This window comes from Hyperoodon ampullatus, assembly GCF_949752795.1.
Source record: "Hyperoodon ampullatus genome assembly, chromosome: 20".
NCBI classification, from domain to species: domain Eukaryota; kingdom Metazoa; phylum Chordata; class Mammalia; order Artiodactyla; family Ziphiidae; genus Hyperoodon; species Hyperoodon ampullatus.
The window spans coordinates 6,195,711-6,217,244 of record NC_136933.1 but is presented as its reverse complement, the minus strand read 5'-3'; the positions used below and the strand labels follow the sequence as shown (position 1 = coordinate 6,217,244).

Below are 21,534 nucleotides of genomic sequence, written 5' to 3'. Positions count from 1 at the left end.
TGGGAATGTTCCCTCCTCTTCAATCTTTTGGAAGAGTTTGAGAAGGATCAGTGTAAGTTCTTCTTTGTATGTTTGGCAGAATTTGCCTGTGAAGCCATCTGGTCCTGGACTTTTGTTTGTAGGGAGTTTTTTAAATTACAGATTCTATTTCACTTCTAGTGATTGGTCTGTTCAAATTATCTATTTCTTCTTGATTCAATTTTAGTGGGCTGTATGTTTCTAGAAAGTTGTCCATTTCTTCTAGGTTGTTGAATTTATTTGCATATAATTGTTCATAATTCAACTCTCCTATAGTTTTTTTTTTTTTTTGTATTTCTGCACTATTGGTTGTTATTTCTCCTTTTTCATTTCTTATTTTGTTTATCTGGGTCCTCTCAATTTTCTTCTTGGTGAGCCTGGCCAGAGGTTTGTCAATTTTGTTTACTCTTTCGAAGAACCAGCTCTTAATTTTATTGATTTTTTCTATTTTTAAATCTCTATTTTATTTATTTCCTCTCTGATCTTTATTATTTCCTTCCTTCTGCTGACTTTAGGTTTTGTTTGTTCTTCTTTTTCTAATTCCTTTAGGTGGTAGGTTACATTGTTAATTCGAGATTTTTCTTGTTTTTTGAGGAAGGCCTGTATAGCTCTGAATTTCCTCCTAAAAACTGCTTTTGTTGCATCCCATGGATTTTGTATGTTTGTGTTTTCATTGTCATTTGTCTCAAGGTTTGTTGTTTTTTGTTTTTTGTTTTTTTTTGCAGTACGCGGGCCTCTCACTGCTGTGGCCTTTCCCGTTGCAGAGCACAGGTTCCGGATGCGGGGGCTCAGTGGCCATGGCTCACGGGCCCAGCCCCTCCGCGGCATGTGGGATCTTCCGAGACCGGGGCACGAACCCGTGTCCCCTGCATCGGCAGGTGGACTCTCAACCACTGCACCACCAGGGAAGCCCTCAAGGTATTTTTTTTTTTTTTTTTTTCTTGCGGTACGCGGGCCTCTCACTGTTGAAGCCTCTCCCGCCGCGGAGCACAGGCTCCGGACGCGCAGGCTCAGCGGCCATGGCTCACGGGCCCAGCCACTCAGCGGCATGTGGGATCTTCCCGGACCGGGGCACGAACCCGTGTCGCCTGCATCGGCAGGCGGACTCTCAACCACTGCGCCACCAGGGAAGCCCCCTCAAGGTATTTTTTAACTTCCTCTTTGATTTCATCATTAACCCATTGTTTTTGAGTAGCATGTTGCTTAGTCTCCATGTAATCATCTTTTTCTCATTTCCTTTTCTATGGTTGATTTCTAGTTTCATGCCATTGTGGTCAGAAAAGATACTTTAAATAATTTTTATGCTCTTAAATTTGTTGAGGCTTCTTTTGTGCCCTAGATGTGGTCAATCCTAGAGAATGTTCCAGGTGCACTTGAAAAGAATGTGTATTCTGGTTTTCTTTGGATGTAATGTCCTGAAAATATCAGTTAAGTCTTACTGTTCTATTGTACCATTTAGGCTCTCTGTTGCCTTACTGAGTTTCTGTCTAGAAGATCTGTCCATTGATATGAGTGGGTTGTGATACTATATATTGGAAACCCTAAAGACTCCACATAAAACTACGAGAACTGATAAATGAATTCAGCTAGGTAGCAGGATATAAAATTAACATAGAGAAATCGGTTGCATTTCTTTACATCAATAATGAAATATCAGAAAGGGAATTTTAAAAAAATCTCTTTTAAGGTAGCATCCAAAAAAAAAAAAAACTTAGGAATAAACCCGACCAAGGAGGTGAAAGACTTATATGCTAAGAACTATAAAATATTAATAAAGGACACTGAAGATAATTCAAAGAAATGGAACAATATCCCATGCTCTTGGAAGAATTAATATTGTTAAAATGGCCATACTGCCCAAAGCAATCTACAGATTTAATGCCCTCTCTATCAAATTACCCAGGACATTTTTCACAGAACTAGAACAAATAATCCTAAAATTTATAAGGAACCATAAAAGACTCAGAATTGCCAAAGCAATCCTGAGGAAAAAGAACAAAGCAGGAGGTATAACCCTCCTAGACTTCAGACAATATTACAAAGCTACAGTGTGGTACTGGCACAAAAACAGACATATGGATCAATGGAAAAGTATAGAGAAACCAGAAATAAACCTACACACCTATGGCCAATTAATCTTTGACAAAGGAGTCAAGAATATACAATGGAGAAAAGAAAGTCTCTTTGGCAAGTGGTGTTGGGAAAGCTGGACAGCCACATGTAAATCAATGAAGTTGGGCCATTCCCCCACACCATACACAAAAGTAAATTCAAAATGGCTTAAAGACTTAAATATAAGACATGACACCGGGGGCTTCCCTGGTGGCGCAGTGGTTGGGCGTCCGCCTGCCGATGCAGGGGACGCGGGTTCGTGCCCCGGTCCGGGAAGATCCCACGTGCCGCGGAGCGGCTGGGCCCGTGAGCCATGGCCGCTGAGCCTGCGCGTCCGGAGCCTGTGCTCCGCAACGGGAGAGGCCACAGCAGTGAGAGGCCCGCGTACCGCAAAAAAAAAAAAAAAAAAAAAAAAAAAAAGACATGACACCATAAAACTCCTAGAAGAGAATATAGGCAAAATATTGTCTGACATAAATCATAGAAGGTAATAGAAATAAAATAAACAAAAGGGACCTAATCAAACTTTCAAGCTTTTGTACAGCAAAGGAAACCATAAACTAAATGAAAAGACAACCAATGGACTCAGAGAAAATATTTGCAAATGATGCAACTGACAAGGGCTTAATTTCCAAAATATACAAACTGCTTATACAACTCAACAACAACAAAAAAACAACCCAATGGAAAAATGGGCAGAAGACCTAAACAGACATGTCCCCAAAGAAGAAATACAGATGGCCAATAGACACATGAAAAGATGCTCAACATCATTAATTTTTAGAGAAATGCAAATCAAAACTACAATGAGGTATCACTTCACACTGGTCTGAACGGCCATTATTAAGAAGTCTATAAATAACAAATGCTGGAGAGGGTGTGGAGAAAGGGGACCCTCCTACACTGTTGGTAGGAATGTAAACTGGTGCAGCCACTATGGAAAACAGCATGGAGGTTCCTCTAAAAACTGAAAATAAAGTTGCCATATGAACCAGCAATCCCACTCCTGAGCACATATCTGGACAAAACTATAATTCAAAAAGATATATGCGCCCCTATGTTCATAGCAGCACTAGTCACGGTAGCCAAGACATGAAAACAACCTAAATGTCCATCGACAGGTGAATGGATAAAGACGATGTTGTATATATATATATAATGGAATATTACTCAGCCGTAAAAAGAATGAAATAATGCCATTTGCAGCAACATGAATGGACCTAGAGATTAACATACCAAGTGAAGTTAAGTCAGAAAGAGAAAGACAGATACCATATGATATCACTTATATGTGGAATCTGAAATATGGCACAAATGAACCTATCTATGAAACTGAAAGAGACTCACAGAATAGAGAACAGATTTGTGGTTGCCAAGGGGGGTGGGGAGGGATGAATTAGGAGTTTGGGGTTAGTTGATGCAAACTATTACATAGAGAACAGATAAACAACAAGGTCCTATTGTATAGCACAGGGAACTATATTCAATATCTTGTGATAAACTATAATGGAAAAGAATATAATAAAGAACATATATGTATATATATACATACATATATATATAAAACTGAATCACTTTGCTGTACAGCAGAAATTAACACAACCTTGTAGATCAACTATACTTCAATAAAAAATAAATAAAACGTAAAAAAAAAAAAGACATACTGGGCTTCCCTGGTGGCACAGTGGTTGAGAGCCTGCCTGCCAGTGCAGGGGACACGGGTTCGTGCCCCGTTCCGGGAAGATCCCACATGCTGCGGAGTGGCTAGGCCTGTGAGCCATGGCCACTGAGCCTGTGCGTCCGGAGCCTGTGCTCCGCAACGGGAGAGGCCACAACAGTGAGAGGCCCGCGTACCGCAAAAAAAAAAAAGACATACTAAGGAAGTGTATGCTCAAGCAGGGAAGTATAAACCTAGGTCAACTCACCTATAGCAGGGGACCGGTACCAGTCGGTGGCCTGTTAGGAACCGGGCCACACAACGAGAGGTGAGCAGTGGGTGAGTGAGCAAAGCTTCATCTGCCGCTCCCCAGCACTCCCCATCACTAGCATGACCACCTGAACCAACCCCCGACCCTGTCCGTGGAAAAATTGTCTTCCATGAAACCATCCCTGGTGCCAAAAATGTTGGGGACTGCTGAGCTATAGGGTTAAGACCTTGAAAATCACCAGTATCAATAATCTACAAACTGCTGAATTCATATACCAATGTTTAAGTGTACTCATTAATATAATCCCAATATACATCCTTAAGATCTTTGTTGAAAAGGAAGTTTGATAAATTAGGTAAAATGGCAGTGTGACAGTATAAAAATTAACTAATAATTTTTCATGTAATTCTGGTGTGTAATCTTCCAAATTAGTACCAACCTCCTGATTCCCACAGTCACATTGTTCTCCTTCTTCGACTTTTCCGTTACCGCAAACTGCCACTTTGTATGTTGCATCTAAACGTGGCTGGTTTTGAAGACACTGGGACTTTGAGTTTGAAATAAAATGCGCAAAATCTTCCATACTGCAGTTACTAAAGATCTTCACACCACTGGAATGACTAAAAATACATCAAACATCAGATTTTTATGTAACTGTCGCTTCCGTAAATTGACTAGCCTCAGAAGAAAAGTCTATAATCTAATGATAAATATAGCTAATATAAAATTACTAAATTTTAAGGCAATAGACTCAAATTCTAGTCAGGTGGATTATTACAGGAAAATGTTTTTCGCATGAGGACAATGAAAAACATTAGAGATTTTTGGACAAACTACCAATTTTGGTGTTTTTTGTGGTTGCATCCAGTTTGAATATACTCTTTAATTGTATTAACCATAAATAATAGATTTATTATTACATTGCCAACAATTCAGATGATTTCATCTAAATACCAGAAAACAAAAGGAGACAAATTGATAGAACTTTAATATTATTGAGAACTAGGCAATGCAATATGTTTACTCTGTGTGAACTTGTTTATAGAGGGGTACACTTTCTGATAATGAAATTAATGTTGTCATTAGGAAGAGATTATCAATCATAATTATATCCAATTGGATAATTTATTTGCAGCTTGAATCCTTGCACATATTTGCTGGATGTTCTCTATTCTCTATTCTTCCATTTTTCCTTTATAATAGGGCCTCTGATACATGACTTCCTTGTATAATACTTACATTTAGCTTTTGTAAAGCTAGGAGCAGACCACTGGCCTTAAATGAAACCATAAATTTAAGTCATATGAAGTAATGTTTACAGCTGTGCTTTTATCTGCCCTTTTATTCTATTGGCAAGAGGCCCCAGTTTCTGGCCATACGGACCTCTATATAAAGTTACTCAATTGTCCTCACGATATGGCACCTAGCTTTAACCTGGGCACCTGATCAAAGAGAGAGTACAGAGAAATTTGCAAACTCTTTAATTATCTAATCTTGAAAGTCACACACCATCAATTCTACCATGGTCTATTTGATGAAATCAAGTCACCAAATCCAACCCATACTCAATAGGAGGGAAATTAAACTCTACCTCTTGAAGGGAGAAGTAGCAACAATTTGTGGATGTATTTGAAAACTACCATTCTCTTTTACTTTCATTTTACTTAAAATTAAAAAAAAAAAGCTATACTCTGTTCTATCTCAATGTATTTTATTAAACATTGTTTTCCTTAGTCATTGTTTCCAAAGCTCAGATATATTGCTACCTTCGAATGAGCCAAAAAAGCACAGTTTCATAATGACAACTTCTTTATCTAAAGAAACAAAGTTCCTAATTAAAATATTAAAATGTCAAAGAAAGTTGAAATTCGGAAACATATCAGGTAGCATGTCTGATTTGCTGGATACATAGACTGAATAAACCATGGACTACTGATTGTGAGCCCTCAGAAAAATGACAGTCTTTTGTAAAAAAAATCAGTGTGGGCCATGTATTTTCTATGGATTACAGAAACAAAATAACATGTTAAACTCCTTAAGTACTGCTATTTAATAAGCCAAATTTTAAGGTTAGATTGAGGACACCTGCCTCAGAAAGGCATATGTCCTATTAGGACTCTGTCCTGTGCAAAATCACTGAATGTGATAGTGTCAAAAGGCATTAAAGATGAATTATTCTAGAAGATGTTTCCCACCAGTTTAAAGAAAGCAATGAATCCTTTTCAAATATGCCCTCTTTATTCAGATTTTCCTTTAAATAGTAGATTTTCACATCATTTTTTTGCCATTCAATGATGAATAAAATGTCTGTGTTGTCCAAAATTTTAGAGTCATGCAATGCTATTCAAGTGATGCAATGCATTTAAAGATATGATTAATAAGCATTTTTTGCAAGATTGTAATTTGTCAAACTAAGCTTTTTAAAAAAGCATTTCCACAGATGAATGGTTTCTATATGTGTATTAATAATTCCACTAATTTTATACAGGCCATAATTTTATATTTTTAAGTGGAATTTCTATTTTTTTCATATCTACACAAGAATCAAAGTTATGTTAAAAATTAATGAAAAAAATTTCAACACTCATTAAGATTGTAGGTTAAGTTTTTTGGTTGATTAAGGTGCTTTGGGGAGAAATTGGAAAGTGAAAAAAAGGCAAAATATTAGAGATAGTATAAAAGAAATTAAATATACTGTTAAATAAAACGTACTGTTGGGTTACAGTTAAAAAAACATAAAATAAATAAAAAGTATAAGAGACTGAGTCCAGTCACTGACTGGATAATGGTTTCTATAAATCTCCTGACTATTTGGTTCTAATTCTGTAAAATCTCATAGCATATTCTAAATACTGAGGATAATAGCAAAAACTTCAGTAGGCCTTTGAGGCATGATAACTATTGCAAAAGGCCTCCTGTAATAAATCATTCTTGTATAATGAACACAAGCCCATATTTGGCTTATCAAATCATGCATTAGATTATAAAATCATACAAGTAACATAGTGATAAATGTAGAGGTAGGTCACATGAGAAAGCAAGTGTGACATTAAATTACAAGAAATATTGAGATATGCAGCAGGGGCACTGGAATACATAGTTTGATCTGGGGTCATTTGCCACAGTTTATATTCGACCATTAATAATAATAATAATAATAATAATAATAATTATTATTATTATTATTATTATTATTATTATTATTTTTTTTTGTGGTACGCGGGCCTCTCACTGTTGTGGCCTCTCCCGTTGCGGAGCACAGGCTCCGGACGCGCAGGCTCAGCAGCCATGGCTCACGGGCCCAGCCGCTCCGCGGCATATGGGATCCTCCCAGACCGGGGCACGAACCCGCATCCCCTGCATCGGCAGGCGGACTCTCAACCACTGCGCCACCAGGGAGGCCCAATAATTATTTTAATAGCATAAACTTTCATAAACAAAATATACCAAACTTATTTTCATATAAACTATATATGTAAAGCATATAAAAGCAAACATCTTACATTGCTTCTGGGTTCATTACACAGACAGCTCCTGGGCAATGGCATTTGTTGATGTCATCATAAGCTATTCCCATACTAAGGCTCAGTAATTGAGCTATAATAACTGCAAGTGATTCCAGACTTATGGTTCTGGGGTGCTGGGAAAAAAAACCATACATGTATACAGTCACATTTTAGGAGATAATTTATTTACCTGGAGTATAATGTAATTATTAAAAATAGTCACATGATAAAATAGAATAGAGACATCAGATATGTTAATCACAGAAGTGCCATCCATGTTGGCCTAATATGTTACAGGTACCATTATCAATATAAGGAAAATATGAAAAGTGAAGTGTGAAATTTTACAAAAATGTAAATGTATGGTTCGTTTGGTGGCATCAGGCCAAGAACATATTTGTCCCAATAACTTGTTAATCATATATAACAATAGCTATAACCATGTTTGTACTCATAAAAGAAAGTCTTTAAAGACACACACATATACACACACAGTATCAATTATAACAGTTTGTGCTCATTTATAATTTAATTATAGGAGATAATATTTTATATGCTGTTTCATGCATTTAAAAAACATAAATTAGCTCATTGAATTAATTTATATTATGGTAATAATGACTGATGATAAGAATGCTGACTCTCCACAGTTGCCTCAACTTTATTTTCAAAACTAAATGCTTTTATCACTTTTTAACAAATGTAAGATGCTTATTATAGCACACTTAGACCATACTAAACATACGATTTTTAAGAAAAATCCACAAATCACAATATCCCTTCAAATATATCTAATAACATTGATGACTATACTTCAAGATAGGTTCCTAGGGATATATTTTGGTATCTTCTGTTTGCCTCTCTCAATCAGCTTTCCATTACTTTCCACCCTACTCTCCAGCTCAGAAGGACTACACCAATGGATTATGTCAAAGGGTTCCTTTGCCCTCTGCTCTTACCTTGATTTGGTCTAATGGGGAGGAAAGGGTGAAAAAAGAGCAGGGTATTTATTACCATCACTTCCAGGGTACTATGACTGTCTGAACCGTTGAGTAGAGGTTTCTATCTTCCATGTATAACCCTAATAAACTGACATTGTCCTTTCCTAAAGGCTGGGTGACAATTACATTTCTTTATTACTAGCCCTGAGGTAATGCAAAGTCCCTACATCTTGCGTACACACTGATAAATGGTCCCTTTATCAAAATAACACAGGTGAATGTACCACCCATTTTCAGAGAGAGAGGGTGGAGGAGAGAGGGGGAGAGAGGGAGCGAGGAGGGAGGGAGGGAAAAGAACAAAAAGAAGGAGGAGGGGGGGCAAGGGGAGGTAGATGAAGAGGAGGAGGAATGCTTGATTCTATGGGGAAGAACATGATGGATTCTGATAAATTTCAAACATTTAAATAATAGGATATTATAAATAATAATATAATAAATAAGAGAATATTATATTATCAGTGTAGTTATTCAGGTTTTCTTGTCTTCAGGATATTGTAGGAAAGGGCTGGCAATCATTCAATCAATATATCTTTACAATTGCTTCTTTTTCTCCATCTCTTCTGTTCCTTATTATCACTCATAGCACAGTAAGAGGGAAATAACAACATCCAAAAAATGTTATGTTATTTGTATAAAATCCCAATATGCAACTGCTCTTTTATTCTTTATCTTCTCATTAGTGCATATGTTCTGGTCTCTCCTTTCCTTGTATCAAAGGATCAAAGACATGGTTTTGTATTTGAGATGGAATTTCTTTACATTCCCTTTCTGACACTCTGATTGAAATAATTGGTTCCCTCAAAATTGTGTAGAATGCGTTCCTAAAAGCATTGTTTTTCCCCTTGTGAGATTTTAAAATAATATATCAATTCTTTTAATAGCTTGGTGTTATTCTGAATTTCCAGTTCTTCTTGTGTAACTTTTAGTAAATTATGGGCTTCTATTAACAATATACTATTTGTCTAAGTTTTCAAATTTATTTAAGTTATAAATTGTTCTATCATCTCTTAAATGTTATTTATATCTTTAGTAGTTCTCCATTATTTTTGTAATTTTATTAATATATTCCTACTCTTATAAAAATAGTTTTGCCAGAAATATTTTTGTTCTTAATTTTTTAAAGGCCTGATATCTTTTTTGAATATCTCTGTCCTACCGATCATCTTTCTTTCTTCGATTTCTGCTTTTACCTTCACTATTACCTGTGTTCAACATGTTTTAGGGCAATGTTGTTTCCATCTTTCCATATATTTTAGGTTGGATAATTGGATCACTGATTTAAAGGTTTATTTTCTGCAAAATTCACTAGATACTAATATCCTTAACTATTCTGCCTGATTCTGCCTAATATTCTGCCTGATATATTGCCTAATCAATTTATCTACACTGCAATATCTTAACTACCATACTTTTATAAAAAGTTTGTATCTTCAACTTTTCCTCAATTTCCAAACTGCTTTATCTATTTTCTTTTTTTATATTTATAAGATTTTAGTATAAGCTTGTCAATTTTACCCCAAAAAGCCTGCTGAGATTTTGATTAGGAATGCCCTGACATCTCTTCAATATTGTAAAAGAAAACTGAATTCTATACGAAAGAGAAAACATTTCAATAAAGTAAGAACAAAATCAATATGAGCATATCAATAACTATAGTAAAAAATTCTGTTACGAAAATGGGACATTTAGAAAAAATTCATATAACTTTAAATGGAATTAATTTCCCTTCAAAAATAACGACAGGATAAAAAAATAAAATACATTTTTTAAAGTTTAGAAAATTAGAAATAGAATTGAGCTTTCTTATTACGTTAATGTCTGTGAGAAACCAGAATGAACATAATACCTAATAGTACAATACTGAGAGTTTTTTCCTTGAGATCAGGAATGATACAAAAATGTCTACTATGAATTCAGTTAAACATTGTTCAACTTGAATTGTTCTGGGATCCTAGGCAATTCAATAGGAGAAAAACATTAAAAAAAAATAAAAGATACACATATTGGAAAAAAAGAATAAAACTGTTTTTATTCACATATGACAAAGTTGGACACAGAAAAATTTAAATCTAAAACTACTAGAAGTAAATATAGAAATATTATTGTACACAAGTCAGTGTATAACATTCGTTTTTCAACATAACAGAAACTCATAAATTATACTTAAAATGTAGTATTTACTAATATCATCAAACAGTATAGTATTTACTGGTATGCCTAGGAATAAATCAAACAAAATATTTGCAAAACTTCTACATATAAATCTACAGTTTACACCTTTTTGCTATCTATAGTGTATTTTACTCTAAATTCCGTTTTCTCATGTTTACTTGCTTCTTATTTAACCAAAGTATATTTTATTATTTTATATTCACCTTCACTTTGCCCTATTAATGTATTTTTTGTAAAGAACTAATGTTTGAACTTAAATTTTTAAAAAAAATCCATCAGAGACTCTATCTCTTACTTGGTGAGTTTAATTCATTTACATTTACATGATTGTCATTATATTAGGGTATGTTTAAAACATTTCCTTTGATTATTTTCTATTCATTTTATTTTACATTATTGTTTTTAAGTTTCTTCTTCCTTGGCTGTCCTTACCTTTCTTCCATTAGACTATTATATGGTGTAGTTTTCTTCTTATTTGTTCTTAAGGCCAACATTCATTTCATATACCCTTACTTCTTTCTAAAACATACCAATATTCTTACTGTTTTCTTAAGAAGACAAGTTCTATAATATGTTTTCATGTCATTTTTATCTCTCCCTTAACCATCTCTACACTATCATAGAATATGAGTTCTGGTTTAGTATTGACATACCTATCTTTGCCACGCACCCCAACCCAGGTATTTTCATTTTAAGGTAATGATAAAATTCAGCAACATTTATTCTCTTTAGTTTTCATAATCCTTGTGGCTTTTCATAAATATAAGTAATTTCTACAAATATGTTTTGAACGTTAGTCTTTTGTTTGGCAAATCTTTTGAGGACTTATGTGCCGGAGAGTATTTTTATTGTCCCTTCTGTTTGAATGAATTTTTTTTAGATATGAATCATGCCTTCAAAGTACTTTTAGCTCAATATTTTAAGCATAAAGTCTTTTTGCATCCAGTGTGGCTTTTCTGACTGTTGAACGTCTTCATTGTTATATGATTTATTTCTTTTTAGGAACATAACAATTTTCCTTTGATAGTTTCATTTTATTGTTGGTATGCATTTTTATCTCTTCTTTTTTGGCTTTCCATGTGTCCTTTTCACCAGACAACCCACTTTCCTCCCCTCTTGCCAGGGATCATGGGGCAACTCCAGGAGGGATTTCCTGGTGTAGGCACCTTGTTGATCTGGTAGTGGCTGGAGACAGTGTTCTATGACTGTCATTCTGTGAAATTATCTCAATTTTTTCTTTAGAACTGTTCTTTTGACTTTAATCTTCCATGTCTTTTAATTTTATCTTTCCTTTAACTTTTCTGATGTCTTCTGAGAGAGGTCCTAATTCGATAATTTATCTCCATATGTATCAATTGTATCCCTCATGCAATTTATTATAATTATTATATTGTTCATATCTAATGTTTCTAACTAGTCCTTTTCTGTGATATTGTGCACTTTGTTTTGTTTGAAATTCCTGGCCTACAACTAATAGTTCTGCTTCAAGTGGTCAATGTTGTGTAGTATGCTTTTTTCTGAGGAAGTTTAATACCCATGATCTGTATAGTCCATGAACTGAGGCCAACAGATAATGTGTCTGGTAGTATGTAATGTATAAAACTCGTGATGCCAAGAACTAATTTGTGTCTGTCCTTGTGAGTGAACTTGCGTCAGGACAGATAAGTGGATGACCCAAGGGCAAACAGCTGCAGACATCAAAAATCTCCTGTGGATTATATTTACTTGCTTCTACTCACCCCAAAACTACTTGGGTTGTGGTTTCACCCATAAACTTTACGGAGAAGCAGCTTCAGAAGAATGTGTTTCCTAGATTTTATTCCACAGCTCTGGGTGATTAGGTAGGGAGGGTGGTGGATGTTTAAATATCAGAGGACAGAGCTTCACCTGTTTTTTCCAACATCACATTCCTGTGAACATCAGCTACTGCTCATTTTTCCGGCGAAAGGTTCGGCAATGATTACCCCAGTGAAGTGTGGAGAATAAGAGAAGAATACGAGAAGAGTTCTTCTCTGATTGCTCCTTTCAGTACAGAGACCACTGCCCTCTTTTTCAGTAAACAAGGAGATTTCCTTCCACTTGGTAGCCTGCTCCATGTGAATGTCTTAAGATTTCTTAGTGTTGCATATGACTAGGTAAATCAGCCAAATTCTAGCTTTTGAGACTAGGTAATGATTTGCCCATAAAAGATAAGCCATATTTTCATGAATTATGAATTTTAAAGATGAAATTTGTCTCCATTTCATTGACTCATCTTCTTATATCTTCACTTGTGCACTTAAACAAGAGTATTATGCATAGCCTTCCTCAATCTCCAGATTATTTTGTACAAACACACAAAAAATTTAAAAAGGCAAGTTTTACACTTCAGAATAACCAAAGCATTATGAAATAGGAGCAAAAACATACCAATTTTAAGCACACCAAGATTTTCTACTAAGATAGAAATGCCAATTAGTGCATTTGATTCTGTTATTCTTCACCTATGTCCCAGGAAGCATTTTGTGGCAATTGATAAATAGTTTCAAAAGTTTTATTTTAAGTTGCTTCATAATTGAATCAGCTACATAATGAAGAAAATGGTCAAAATCTAAGCTTGAAATTAAAATTAGTTATTAAATATTGAGTATATTAAAAATTTATGAGCATCTTATAAGACTATAAAATAGATCACTACCTTAACTTTCTAAAAGAGGATAATTTGAACTCACAAGAGGAAAATTGTAAAAATTTTATATGTATTAAATTAAATGTGTTATATGTGTTATATGTGTTAAGTTAAACTTCTTATAGTTCACACATTTCTGTCAGCAGCAGGAACAAAGATCCCTAGAATCATTATGCAAATTTTAATATACTTAGCCATAATAAAATACAGAAATAGTTAATTGTATATTACTCTAAATAGCATCATACTTATACATCTTAGCCAAGTCACTTAAACCATACCATACCAGAGCAACACCTCCTCCATAGTATTTATCACACAGCCTTCCTTGAAAGGTTGCACCAACATAATTTGATTTTTCTCTGTAACTTAAGTGTAAAAAAGAAGCAAATCATAAAATTTTGTAAAATTAAGAACAATTAATATTAACTTTACCTAATATTTTTTGTTTTGCATACTTATATAACAAATTCATAGATATTTCCACTTTAACACTAGGATAACAAAGCATAGAAAGGGACTAAACGTGTCTGCTTATTTTGCAAATAGATTTAAAAAACAAATAATAGAAAGTGTTTATCATATGGATTTTTAGAGAATAATGAAGATTTTTTTATGTAATTAAAAAAATTATACTGATTCCTATAATGTAAAAATAATAAAAATAAATAAAATTCCTTAAAAGTAGAAAGCTAAGCCAATGAAGTTGACAAATGGGCAGAGTAAGCTTATGTGTTGAAGTCTCCCCTTAATCAGATAGAATTAGCCTGCCCTAGCCATGCAAAGGCATGCATATTTGTGGGACAAAAAATAACTTAAAAGATTATAATTTTATAATTATATACATGATTTTTACATAATATGATAATATATAATACATATAGGTTCTGAATATTGATAAGAGAAAAACAGAGATTATTAAATAGAAAGGGAGGCTTATGTTTTTAAAAGTGCAGCTCACTGTGAATACAGTCTGTCAGAGATATTGAAATGTACAATAGTGTTTCCATTTCATCACTATTTTGATTTTATGGAAATAAAGCATTAAAAGAAGGCCATATTACTATATTCATAGAATTCAGGTATATTTTTTCAGACAGATATTGTTAATATTTTATGTATAGTTAGGCACATTTAATGGCATGTTATATACTCAAGGTAAGAAAACGTGGTAATAAGATTGAAGTGAGTTTTAGCTATAAGCCAATAAACAGAGTGATTGATATTAGTAATTCTGCTATAAAATCTGTGTTGTGAAAAATAATATTCACAGGATGCTGTACATAAAAAAAATGACACAAGATTTTTTTCCCTAAGGGCTTGTCAACTGTCAGAAATCAGGTCAAATTACATATGCTTTCTAATGTATAAGAGTTAGTAATGCCAAGATATACTTACACAAGTAAAAATGCCACATCATGTGGATGCAAAACAAGATAAGATCGTTTCCATTTTAAAAATCTGTGTAATAATTCATTGGCATCTCCAGTTACCGGAATTTTATTTTCATCTATCCAAAGCTCTAATGAAGATAGAATTATTGTAATATTAAATGAATCAAAAATCTAAAATAGAAGACATAAAGAAAATATGTTCAAACTACATGGTTTAAATAGATTTGGGAATTTATCTGCAAAAATAAATGCTATACCAATGTAAATATTAAAAATCTAAACTGTAAATCCGGATTGGATCTTATAAATTCTATTAGCAAGTAATAAATATCACTAATAAAACAAGTAATAAGTAACATTTTGATATGCTTGTGCTTAAGACAGCCCAACGTCAAGTGTTTAATTTAAGCCTTACAAAACCCTAATTAGGTATTTACAATTATTATTACTCCAATTAAACAGTTAGAAAACTGAAACTTAAGATGATTATATATTTGCCCTCTTTGACACAATATGTGTATTCAGGCAGGGTCATAAAAAAAGTCTGAGAATTGTCTAAGTAACACAAACAAATGCAAAAGCAAACACTTACAGCATTGGTCAATCCAATCAACTGGAAAATTTTTTGAGTGACAACAGTTGTATCAGAACCCATATGATTATACTGAAAAAGATAATTGCCTTTTAGATATAAATATATATTGCTTAATATTTAATGATGGTTATTATGTTTAAAATTTTAAAGTATGAGTTAAGAAATTATTTAAATTACCAATTTATTAGTTTTTAAATATTATTTATTATTATAGACATAACGTGTGAAAAATGAAAAATATTAAAAAAAATACAAAAAGGCACTACAAACTCTTGCAAAAATAAGAGAAGAAGAAAGCCTTCCAAACACATTTTATGAGGCCAGCATTATCCTAATATCGAAACCAGACAAAAACACCCCAAGAAAAGAAAATTACAGGCCAATATTCCTGATGAATATAGGTGGAAAAATTCTCAAGAGAATATTGGCAATGCGAATTCAACAGCACACTAAAAGGATCATACATCATGATCAAGTGGGATTTATTCCAGGGATGCAAGAATGGTTCTATTTCTGTGAATCAGTCAATGTGATGCACACCACATTAACAAAATAAAGAATAAAAAAATCATATGATCATCCCAATAGATGCAGAAAAAGTATTTGACAAAATTCAACCTCCTTTCAGGATAAAAACTCTCAACAAAGTGAATACAGAGGAAATGTGTCTCAGCATAATAAAGGCCACGGCCAACATCATGCTCAACAGTGTAAAGCTAAAAACTTTCCCTCTAAGACCAAGAACAAGGGAAGGATACCTACTATCACCACTCTTATCTAGCATAGTATTGGAAGTCCTGGCCAGAGAGATTAAGCAAGAAAAAGAAATAAAAGGTATTCAAATTGGGAAAAAAGAAGTAAAACTGTCACTATTTGCAGCTGACATATATAGAAAACCTGAAAGACTCCACCAAAAAACAGTTGGAACTAAGAAAAATTCACCAAAGTTACAGGATAAAAAACCAATATGCAAAAATCTGTTATATTTCTTTATAATAATAACAGGCTATCAGAAAGAGAAATTAAGAAAACAATCCCACTTACAATTGCATCAAAAGAATAAAATACCTAGGAAAAATTTAACCAAGGAGATAAGGTCATTACACTGAAAACTAAAAGACATTGATGAAAGCAACTGAAGAAGGCACAAATGAGTAGAAAGTTATTTCAAGCTCATAAATTAGAATAGTTAATATTGTTAAAATGTTCACAGTACCCAAAGCAATATACAGATTCAATGCAATCCTTATCAAAATGTCAATGGCATTTTTCACAGAAATAGAACAAACAGACCTAAATTTGTATAGAACTACAAAGACCCTGACTAGCCAAAGCAAATGTGAGAAAGAACAAAGCTGGAGACATCATGTTCCCTAATTTCAAACTATATTACTGGTACAAAGCACTGTGGGTGGTATTGTCATTAAAACAGACACATAAATCAATGGAACAGAATAGAGAGTTCAGGGAAAAAACCAACACATTATCGTGGGTTAATTAGTTTACAACAAATGGGGAAAGGACAATCTCTTTAATAAATAATGTAGGGAAAACTGTACAACACATGCAAAAGAATGAAACTGGACTACTATCTTACACCATACACAAAAAAATAATTCAAAATGTATTAAAGACTTGAATGCAAGACCTGAAACCATAAAACACCTAGAAGAAAACAGGTGATATGCTCCTTCACATTGGGTGGATAATGAACAAAGCATGAATATTTTTAATATTCAAAGTTTTCTTACAAGTTGACAAGAAGGCAAACAACCATTAATAAAATGAGCAAAATGATTAAGTTGACAGTTCAGTGAAAAGAAAATACTAGTGGCCAGTAAACATTAAATGATATTCAAATTAATTCTCAGTTAAAGAATGGAAGTTAAAATTACAATGAGATATAATTTTATACCCATTGGCTGACAAAAATTAAAGAGAAATATAAAACTAATCGTTGGCAGGTATGAGAGGAAAATACTACTTTCAGTTTTACCTTGGAGATGCGAAAAGTTACAGCCTTTTATAAAGCAATGAACAATATCTATTAAAATTAAACTACATACATATCCTCTGACCCATCATCCATACTCCTGGTGACCTACTTTCACAGAGATTAAATTCCCAAGATGTAAGAACTCATGACTAAGGATACTTCATGTAGCATTATTTATAGTGACAAAGCAACATTTAAAAAACTGGAAACAAAGTGAATACTCACCAATAATAGAATAAATGAATAAATTATGGTATATAAATACAATGGTATGATGTGCTGCCCTTAAAAAATGAATTAGCTATTCAGTTGATTTGAAAGGCCGCCCACCAAAAAAATTAATGAGTATATTAAGTAATCCAAGCAAACATCAGAGACTGACAGACTTGATTAAGGAAAAAAAACAATTAAATATAAATTGTTACAGAAGGGATGTCCCTGGTCGTCCAGTGGTTAAAACTCCATACTTCCACTGCAGGGAGCACAGTTTGATCCCTGGTCAGGGAACTAAGATCCCGCATGCCGTGCGGCATGGCCAAAAGAAAAAAAATTGTTACAGAAAATATAGTACATTTTCAAGGACTGGGATGTCTATCAGGAAGACATAAAACTATAAACATTATATGCATCTAAGAACTGAGCCTAAAAATTACACAAAATACAAAATGCGCAAGTGAAGGGAGAAATAGAAAATTCAACAATAATGTTTGGAGGTTTAGTACACAATTTCAGTAGTAGAATAACTGGTCAAAAACTCAACACAGATATAGGAGACTAAAACTAAACCTTAAACCAACGGATATTTATAGAATATTCCACCCCAAAACAGCACAACATGCGCTTCTCAAGTGCTCATGGAACATGATCTAGGAATAGACTATATACTAGGTTATAGGATAAGCTTCAACTGAGTTACAACAATTACAAAGTACAAAATTGCTCTCTGACCACAAAAATTAAATAAAAAATCAACAACAGAAAGAAATTTGAGAAATTCAAAGTATGTGGAAATTAAACAATAGATTATAAATAACCAATAATCAAAGAAGAAATCACAGGGAAATTAGAAAATACTATAATACAACATAGTAAAATTTATGGTATTCAGCTAAAGCAGTGCTCAGAAGGCAACTTATAGGAAATAGCTATATTAAAAAAAAGAAGCACCATCTCAAATAACTAATTTCCACTTAGGAAATTAGTGAAAGAAAAGCAAACATGAAGAACTCAAAGGAAGGAAATGGAAGAAATTAATAAAAATCAGAGCAAAATGATTGAAATATGAATATAAAAAACAACATATATTAACAAAACAAAAATTATTAATTCAGGATAAAAGAAAGGTTACAGTCACTAACCACAGAGAAATAACTAGCCTTGTAAATGAACACTGTGAAAAATGATGTGGCAACAATTTAGATAACTTAGATGAAATGAATGATTTCTTATAATAAACAGATACTGAAACTGACTCAAGAAGAAACAGAATATGTAACAAGCAAAATGATTAAATATGCATTTTAAAAATTCCCACAAAGAAAAACCTAATCCTAGAAGGCTTTATTGGTGAATCCAATCAAACATTTAGAGAAGAATTAACACCAACTCATTACAAATTCTCCAATAAAATCAGAGGGAACCCATTTCTATTCATTCAATAAGGTCAGTATTACCCTGAAACAAAAACCAGAAAAGACATAACAAGAAAATAAAAGTCAAAGCAAACTACATTCCTCATGAATATTATTGTAAAAACCCTAATCAGAAAACTAACCAATTTATGCAACACAGAAAGAATTATACACCACGACCAAGTGGGATTTATCTCAGAAATACAAGCTTGGCTTAATGTCTAAAAACCAGTAGATGTATTTCAAAACATTATAGAATGAGGAACATAATGACCAAAACCCACATGATTCTTTTTTTCCTTTTTACATCTTTATTGGAGTATAATTGTTTTACAATGTGTGTTAGTTTCTGCTGTATAACAAAGTGAATCAGCTATACGTATACATATATCCCCATATCCTCTCCCTCTTGCATCTCCCTCCCACCCTCCCTGTCCTATCCCTCTAGGTGGTCACAAAGCACTGAGCTGATCTCCCTGTGCTATGCAGCTGCTTCCCACTAGCTGTCTATTTTACACTTGGTAGTGTATTTATGTCAATGCTACTCTTTCACTTTGTCCCAGCTTCTCCTCCCCACCCCGTGTCCTCAATTTCATTCTCTACATCCGCGTCTTTATTCCTGTCTTGTCCCTACGTTCATCAGAACCTTTTTTTTTAGATTCCATATATATGTGTTAGCATACGATATTTGTTTTCCTCTTCACTTTGTATGACAGACTCTAGGTCCATCCACCTCACTACAAATGACTCAATTTCATTTTTTTTATGGCTGAGTAATATTCCATTATATACATGTGCCACATCTTCTTTATCCATTCATCTGTCGATGGACATTTAGGTTGCTTCCATGTCCTGGCTATTGTAAATAGTGCTGCAATGAACATTGTGGTACATGTCTCTTTTTGAATTATGGTTTTCTCAGGGTATATGCCCAGTAGTGGGATTGCTGGGTCGTATGGTAGTTCTATTTTTTTTCTCCATAGTGGCTATATCAATTTACATTCCCATCACCAGTGCACGAGGGTTCTCTTTTCTCCACACCCTCTCTAGCATTTATTGTTTGTAGACTTTTGGGAAGCTGGACATTCTTTCAAAAGACACAGAAGAAGCATTTGACTAAAGAAAAAAAAAAAAGCTCAATAAACTAGGGATAGATGAGAACTACCTTAACCTGATAAAGGACATCTATTAAAAAACCACAGATAGCACCACACTTAATGGTGAAAGAATAAGTGTTATTTCTCTTAGATCAGGAAAAAGATAAGTATATCTGTTCTCATTGCTACTATCTCAGCTTTCACTGGAGGCTCTAGCCTAAGCATTTAGTAAAGGAAAAGAAACAAGAGGCATCTGCGTAGAAAAAAAAGAAGTTAAACACTCTATTAACAGGCAAAAAGATGTGTATATATAAAAATCCTAAGACAACCACTAAAAAAACATTAGCACTAATAAATGATTTCAGCAGAATTGGAGAATACAAGATGAATATATAAATCAATTGCATTTCCATACTCCAGCAATAAACAATCTAAAATTAAATTAAGAAAATAAATCCATTTATGATAGTATCAAACAATGATAATATGCCAAAAAAAAATTTAACAATAGAAGTACAAAACACGCACTGAAAACTACAAAACACCATTGAAAGAAAGTAAAGAAGATACAAATAAATGGAAAGTGAACCTGTGTTCATGGATTGGAAGACCTATTATTGTTAAGATGGCAATAATCTCCAAATTGATCTATAGAAATAATATAATCCTTATTAAAATTCCAGCATTGTTTCGCAGGAATTGGCAAGTTTACCTTATTATATATATGAAAGTGAAAGGGATCCAGAATGTCTGCAAAAATTTTAAGTAAGAAGAACAAAGTTGGAAGACTCATACACCCCAATTTGAAAACTAACTGCAAAGCTATAATGATCAAGGCAGTGTGCTTTTGGCATTCGATTAGAGTTATAGATCAATAAAACAACAATTTCTAGAAATAAATTCTAACACTTATGGTCAGTTGATATTTGGAGAGAGCAAGAACATTAAATGGAGAAAGACTGATGTTTTCAAAATTTTTAAATGCTATGCTTCAAATGACACAATCAAAAAATGAAAAGATAACCCACAGAATGGATAAAAATATTTGCAAATCATATATTGGATAAGGGTCTAGCATCCACAGTATATAATGAATACTTAACCACAACAACAAAAAGACAACCCAATGAAATATGTGTAAAGAATTTAAATAATTTCTCAAATAAAATATTCTAATAGCTAATAAGAAAATGCAAATATTCTCAACATCATTACATAACAGGGAATGCAAATCAAAAGCACAGTGAGAAACTAATTCACACCCACCAGGATGGCTAAAGTCCAAAAGACAGACAATAACAGAGTTGAGAATTTAGAGGAATTGGAACTCATACATTTGTTCATTGCTGGTGCAATACATAATGATGAAAATTGTTTTTTACCTAATAGAAATAAAAGCTTATGTCCACACAAAAA

At 33.5% G+C, this 21,534-nt stretch overlaps 1 protein-coding gene across 1 annotated transcript in view; it reads right to left on the bottom strand.

Annotated features, from left to right (window-relative positions):
- The window catches only part of LOC307068793 (disintegrin and metalloproteinase domain-containing protein 2-like), a gene marked incomplete at both ends in the record, with an annotated part of 77,243 nt that overhangs the window by 28,266 nt on the left and 27,443 nt on the right, over window positions 1–21,534 (bottom strand). The window contains 5 exons of the mRNA XM_079726822.1: window positions 4,498–4,678; window positions 7,562–7,698; window positions 13,692–13,773; window positions 14,804–14,970; window positions 15,392–15,463. Coding sequence (XP_079582948.1) covers window positions 4,498–4,678; window positions 7,562–7,698; window positions 13,692–13,773; window positions 14,804–14,970; window positions 15,392–15,463 — 639 coding nt within the window. The remainder of the gene's footprint in view (window positions 1–4,497; window positions 4,679–7,561; window positions 7,699–13,691; window positions 13,774–14,803; window positions 14,971–15,391; window positions 15,464–21,534) is intronic.